The sequence below is a fragment of the Mustela nigripes genome, chromosome 13 (genome assembly GCF_022355385.1).
Source record: "Mustela nigripes isolate SB6536 chromosome 13, MUSNIG.SB6536, whole genome shotgun sequence".
NCBI lineage: Eukaryota > Metazoa > Chordata > Mammalia > Carnivora > Mustelidae > Mustela > Mustela nigripes.
In genome coordinates, this window is record NC_081569.1 from 709,205 (window position 1) to 716,006 (window position 6,802).

Consider the following 6,802-nt stretch of genomic DNA (forward strand, 5'->3'; position numbering starts at 1 on the left):
CGCCGTGGCCGCCCGCGCCCCCCACCCTCGCCCGCGCGCGCCCCGCGCCCCCGCCCCTCCCCGGCCGCTGGGGGGCCGCAGGCGCGCGCAGACTCAGGAACCGGCTGCGGCGCGGAGAGAACAACTCCGTCCCCCGAAATAGGAGAAATGAGACCAGCGAGAAGCCCAAGTCCCGCCGCAGGTCGGAGGCGCCGGATTCCGCTGAAAGGCTCCGGGAAGCGGCCGGCTTCCGCCTGCCCGGCTAGCTCAGTCGGTAGAGCATGGGACTCTTAATCCCAGGGTCGTGGGTTCGAGCCCCACGTTGGGCGGCGCGTCTTTTTCCTCTCCGGGGCGCCGGCGTGTCGCCCTTCGCGGGGCGAGCGGCGGCTCCTCGTTTTCGGACGGGGCCACGCGCGGAGACCTGCCGACACCGACCCCGTCTGAGAACCCACCACCGGGCGGGGGTGCGGTCCCGACGTGCGAGCGCGCGGCCCGGGCCGCCGGGGGCAGGGCGACGGCGGCGGCCGGGGGCAGGGGGACGGCGGCGGCCGCGCGCCCGGGGCCGGGGCCGGGCTCAGACGTCGGGGATCGAGGGCTCCGGAGGAACGAGGCCGCGGGGTTCGCCCGGAGGCCGCACTGCGTGTTCCTGACCCGCACGTGACCGTGGTCGTTAGGCTGCTGTCCGGGCGCTGGGCGGCGCCGACGAGCCCGCAGCTCAGGGGCGCCCGGGGCGTCCGGGGCGCGCGGACTCCTGACCTCAGACGCCGTCGCCTTCTGCCCGGGAAGGGCTCGCGGTGCCGGGGCTGCTGGAGCCGCCGGGACCGCTTCAGGCAACGGGCCGGCGGGGCTCCTCCGACGGCTCCCCGAAGTCAGCGGCCCAGACGGAGCGTTTCCCGCGGCCGCGCGGGAGTCTCCGGAGACCTTCTGCTGCCGAGGTGTCCCCAAACCCGCTGTCTCAGCGCCACAGCCGGGCGTTTCTGCCCACAGCCGCGACGGGGTCCCTCGTCCGGGACGCCCCTGCCCTTCTCGCTGCCCCCGGCACCCCCGCAGCCGCGGGAGGCCGCTGGCGCCGGGGCGGGACGCGCTGTCGGGCTACGGAATACGCGCGGAAAACCTCCGCTTCGGAAAAGAAGACCCCCCAATGCGTCGGTCAGGGCACGAGTTGAACCGTCTTCACCGAGGGGTGCGGGGGGTGCAGGATTTTTCAAAGGCAAAAACCCCACCAGAGAAGAGGCGAAGCGGTGGATGGCCAGGAAGGCAATGAAGGGTTCACCCATGTATGGATTCACCGGGTTTTAATTCCAGCGAACGTACAGGGTCACGTCCGTGGGGGCGTCCAGACCGCTCTGCCGGGCACCGCCCCCTGCTCCCCGCCCTAAGCTCGCGCCCTCGCCCAGAAGCGTTTCCTGCATCCACTGGAAACCGAACACGGGCTGCGGAGGGGTCGAATGGAGCTCCCCGAGATGCGTCTGTCCAGGCCCTAACGTCGTCTCCCAGAAGGCCGCCTTCTGGGAAATCGAGTTTTTGTTGATGTCATTAGTCAAAATGAGTTCACACTGGAGTCCAAAGGGCTCTGAACCCAGCACGACTGGTGTCTTTATAAAAAGAGGGAATTTGGACACAGGCACACACCCAGAAATGCAGATCTGAACATTAGGGAGACAGCCCCGTGAGGGCGCAGGCACAGGGCGGAGCGGCCCCCAAGCCGGGCGGCCAAGCTTCACCCCTGGAGCTCCAGCGACAGTCGCAGGGCAGGCTTTCCTCCCAGCCTGGGGGCGCCGTCCGGCCCACGCCCTGATCGCAAACTCCTGGCTTCCAGAACCGGCGGACAGCAAACGTCTGACGTTAAGGCACCCACTCGTGGCACCTGGTGATGGTAGCCCCAGGACACTAATTTAATCGGTGTTCTGTTGGGAGGGGATTTTGATTTAAATTGATTTCTTAATGCTCTATATTCAGTAATTACCATTCATCTCATTTGATTTCATTTTAAAAGCGTTAGGAAAAGCGAAGGTTTGATTGTAGGCAAACGTTGAGCTCCAGGGAGAGAGTCAGGGTCACAGTTCCGTCAGAAGTAACACTTAAAAAGGAGCTTGGTCTCAAAGAAAAAAAATATGTTTTTCTTATTGCTGGCTGGTGATTTAATATACCGACTGATGACTGATTACTATTTTTGCTAAAAGAATGTATTCAAAGATATGCCAAATCAACACACCTGACTGTCCCCTGAACTCATATTAGCACACTTGACATTCAGTTGTCCTGTAAAGGATTTATTTTATGAAAGCGCGCTAGTTCTCTGTAATTCAGTGTCTCTGACAAGCAGAGGGCAAGAAAAAGGGAGATATCTTACAAATGAAATGCAAAGAAATGTATGAATCCTGATCCTGATTTGGATGTCTGGATCCTGATTTGAACCAACCACTCATGAAAACACATGTATGACACAATCTGGGGAATCTACTTGCTGACTGGATACTGAAGATACTAAGAAGCTATTTATTTATTTATTATTATTTTTTAGAAGTTATTTATTCTTAAGGGTATTAACAGTACTGTATTTAAAAAAGAGGGGCGCCTGGGTGGCTCAGTGGGTTAAGCCTCTGCCTTCAGCTCAGGTCATGATCTCAGGGTCCTGGGATCCAGTCCCGTGTCGGGGCTCTCTGCTCAGCAGGGAGCCTGCTTCTCTCTCTCTCTCTCTCTCTCTCTTTGCCTGCCTCTCCATCTGCTTGTGAGATCTCTCTGTCAAATAAATAAAAAAATCTTTAAAAAAGAGCCCTTCACCTGGGATGAGCACCAGGGTGTTGTAAGTGATGAATCACTGAATTCTATTCCGGAAACTAATATTACACTGTGTGTCAACTAAGTGGCGTTAAAAATTTGGAGAAAAAGAAAAAAATGAAAAAGAGATGTGTACTGACTTGTTTATGACGGAAATAGATATGACGTGTGGGATTTGTGTTAGGGATTTTGGCTGAGAGGAATGGTCGGTAGCAGGGCGGGGGTGGGTGGGGGGTATTAACACATTAACATGTTAATGATCATCGAGTCCGACTGATGCATAGGTCATCATACCATCCCCTCTACTTTTGTATATGTGCGTAAATCTCCATAAATTTAAATACTATTTGATTATGAAAAAACAAAATGGCCTTGACCTCCTCAGCCCAGTGATCAGAACTAGCGTCACCGACGAGACAGCCAGACTTCAGAGTCTTCATGGGTTCCTGTTGAGAAGTGCATAGCATCGCTTAAGATATTCTTTTTTTATTTTATTTTTTATTTATTTTCAGCATAACAGTATTCATTGTTTTTGCACCACACCCAGTGCTCCATGCAATCCATGCCCTCTCTAATACCCACCACCTGGCTCCCCCACCCTCCCACCCCCCCCCAACCACTTCAAAACCCTCAGATTGTTTTTCAGAGTCATAGTCTCTCATGGTTCATCTCCCCTTCCAATTTCCCCCAACTCCCTTCTCCTCATCATCTCCCCATGTCCATCATGCTATTTGTTATGCTCCACAAATAAGTGAAACCATATGATAATTGACTCTTTCTGCTTGACTTATTTCACTCAGCATAATCTCCTCCAGTCCCGTCCATGTTGTTACAGAAGTTGGGTATTCATCCTTCCTGATGGAGGCATCATACTCCATAGTGTATATGGACCACATCTTCCTTATCCATTCGTCCGTTGAAGGGCATCTTGGTTCTTTCCACAGTTTGGCGACCGTGGCCATTGCTGCTATAAACACTGGGGTACAGTTAGCCCTTCTTTTCACTACATCTGTATCTTTGGGGTAAATACCCAGGAGTGCAATTGCAGGGTCATAGGGAAGTTCTATTTTTAATTTCTTGAGGAATCTCCACACTGTTCTCCAAAGAGGCTGCACCAGCTTGCATTCCCACCCACAGTGTAAGAGGGTTCCCCTTTCTCCACATCCTCTCCAATACACCTTGTTTCCTGTCTTGCTAATTTTGGCCATTCTAACTGGTGTAAGGTGACATCTTAATGTGGTTTTCATTTGAATCTCCCTGATGGCTAGTGATGATGAGCTATTTTTCATGTGTCTGATTCGCTTACGATATTCTTGTCCAAAACACTCAACTTAGATCTCATCAAGGCTTTAGACCTAACTTTAAGCTTCTGGAAAGTACAAGGAGAGGAGAAGAGAGTTAACACCATGAGTAAACCATCATACAAATTTAGAACGTCAGACATTCAAAAATTGAGGCTCGGTGGGCCCCTGGGTGGCTCAGTGGTTTAAGCCTCTGCCTTCGGCTCAGCTCAGAATGATTTCAAATGTATGAAACACACAGGTTGATAAAGGAAAACAATTTTATTGGAATAGAGTTATCAAAATGTCTTAAAATATGGTAATGTACATGCTCCATTTCTAATGCATTAAATAACAAGATCTAGCTGCAGGTCTAAGAAACACAGTCTATTTCAAGGTCAAGATGAAATGTAAATGAAAGCCTTGAGATACACATGAGAACTGAAACGCGACATGAAAGCACCTCATTGGCAGTGTGGCAAAGCCAAGCGTTGCTGTAGCTCGTTTCCTTCATTTCTGATGAAGGGAAATACTAGATTTCACTTTGAATATGGTGATAATAAAGATGTAATTTTCTAGCTATCTACGAACCAAAGGGTTCATGGACCCTTGGAATTGCATCCATGGATTCCTACCATAAGCGCTTCTGACCTAGATTTAAAATAGGTTTAAGAGATTTAAGGACTGAATGCAAAATGTCATTTAATGGGGGCGCCTGGGTGGCTCAGTGGGTTAGGCCTCTGGCTTCAGCTCGGGTGGTGGTCTCAGGGTCTCAGGGTCTCGGGGTCCTGGGATCGAGTCCTGCATCGGCTCTCTGCTCAGCGGGGAGCCTGCTTCCTCCTCTCTCTCTGCCTGCCTCTCTGCCTACTTGTGATCTCTCTCTGTCAAATAAATGAATAAAATCTTAAAGGAAATGTCATTTAATGGATTCAGTTTTGGAAAAAAAAAAAAGGCAACAAAAATACAAATATCTGGGGGCCAGTGAGGAAATCTGGAAAGGGAATGATATGATTTTAGGGACTCACAGGTAATTGGGCGTGATAATGGTATTGTGGTCTGTAAGAGAATGCCTTTCTGTGTTGGAGGGCCATACTGAGGAAATCAGGCATGATCTGGAATGTATTTTTCTTTCTAGTTTTCTGTATGGTTTTGGTTTGGTTTGTTTGTTTTTTAGAGAGAGGAGAGAGAGAGAGAGAGAGAGAGAGAGGCGGGGGTGGGCAGCGCGGAGAGAGAGGGAGAGAATGTCAAGAATCCTAAGGCTCCACACTAGCCCCCACAGCGGGATTGGACCCTGAGATTGTGACTTGAGCCAAAATCAAGAGCCAGATGCTTAACTGACTGCCCCACCCAGGTATCCCCAAATAAAGTGAGTTTTAAGAGATATTTTTGTTAATGTGCACTACTCATAACTGTATACTGTGATGAATTTTTACGAGTGCATTACTCACACCATCCAGCTTGATGAATTTCTACATAAGCAGGCACCACGGAAGCACAGCAGAGAAGGACCCAGCACACGTCGGCCCCCCTCCGGCCGGGCCCCCCTCCCACCTCAAGTTCGCCCTCCCCCCATTTCTGGAGGAGGTTCTGCTCCAGGTCCGGTTTCCCGGCCGCAGCTCGCCTTCCTCTGACACCGGGGTGTAGGGACCGGACAGCACGGTGGGCACCGACGGGAAACACAGGCTCTCGGAGAATGTCGGGTGAAGGCCCTCGAACAGGCCCACAGCCTCTGACTCAGTAATGCCCCATCCGGGGCCCCAAAATAACACCAGCACGTGCACAGTGGTGTAGGTGGAAGCGGCGGGCTCCGGACAGTGGGGCTCTGGAGGCAGCCCGAGGGCCCTGCAGGAGACCCCAGGTCCCCCCGGTTAATCGGCGAGTCCTCGGGAGGCGGTGAGCCCCCGGACGCGGGAGGCGGACACAGACGTGACTGCAGGTGTGGGCAGAAGACACGCGGTATCGGCTCCGCTGTGTCACGGCAGGAGCAGGCCGGGGAGGGGCACGAGGGACACGAGGGACACGACGGGGTCCCCACACTTGCGCCCCGCGTTTGACGCTGCTGCGCGGCGGCCTCAGGAACGAGCTGGCGGGGGCTGCAGAATCCCCACCCCGAGTTCCCCGCGAGCACGGAAGGCAGGGGCGGGGTGCCGGGGGCGGGCAGCGCGGGGCGCGGGCACGGCTGGGTCCGCGGCCCTCGGGGTCGCGGGGGCGGCTGAGGGGCTGCGGCGGGAGCGGGGCGCCCACCGCCGCCGGCCACACACGCAACCCCGGGTCACCCGGACGCGGGCGGCCCCGAGGAGCCGGGTGCTGCAGGGGTGCGGGCGGGCGGGCGGGGCCGGGCCCCCGCGCTCTCGGCCGCCCCCCCCCCCGCCCCTCTGCGGCCCCCCAGCGCCCCCGCCCCGTCCCGCGCTCGGCCGAACTACCGGTCCCGGCGTGCCCCGGGGCGGCGCGGCGCAGCGGCGCATGCGCGGCGGGCGGCCGTTGGCTGGGGCGGCGGCTGCGCGGTCGCGGCGCGGTGAGGTCTGCGGGCGCTGGCAAATCGGGCCCAGGATGTAGAGCCGGCGGAGCCTGACGGCGCGTCTGACGCGGCGCTGGGTGGGGTAGAGAGTAGGGGGCGGTAGTCGGGGGTGGTGGGAGAAGGAGGAGGCGGCGGCGAATCACTTATAAATGGCGCCGAAGCAGGACCCGAAGCCCAAATTCCAGGAGGGTGAGTCCGGGCGGTCGGGGAGAGGCGGCGGGCGGCGCGGGGGCGGCCGGGGGGC

General features: G+C 55.8%; 1 protein-coding gene, 1 long non-coding RNA gene and 1 other non-coding gene across 4 annotated transcripts in view; 2 read left to right on the forward strand and 1 right to left on the reverse strand.

Moving 5' to 3' along the window:
- Positions 1-482, reverse strand: part of LOC132029058 (uncharacterized) — a 4,964-nt gene extending 4,482 nt beyond the window's left edge. Inside the window, exon 1 of the long non-coding RNA XR_009407675.1 lies at positions 432-482. This is a non-coding gene — a long non-coding RNA (uncharacterized LOC132029058). The remainder of the gene's footprint in view (positions 1-431) is intronic.
- On the forward strand, positions 236-308 carry TRNAK-CUU (transfer RNA lysine (anticodon CUU)). Its single transcript has one exon. It is a non-coding gene; the product is annotated as a tRNA-Lys (tRNA).
- Positions 483-6,606: 6,124 nt separating the features above from the next.
- The window catches only part of MORF4L1 (mortality factor 4 like 1), a 21,847-nt gene continuing 21,651 nt past the window's right edge, over positions 6,607-6,802 (forward strand). The window contains exon 1 of one of the 2 annotated variants that reach the window (XM_059371393.1): positions 6,607-6,747. In XM_059371393.1, coding sequence (XP_059227376.1) covers positions 6,708-6,747 — 40 coding nt within the window. In that variant the 5' untranslated portion in view covers positions 6,607-6,707. The remainder of the gene's footprint in view (positions 6,748-6,802) is intronic. The other variant, XM_059371394.1, reaches the window with a different exon arrangement.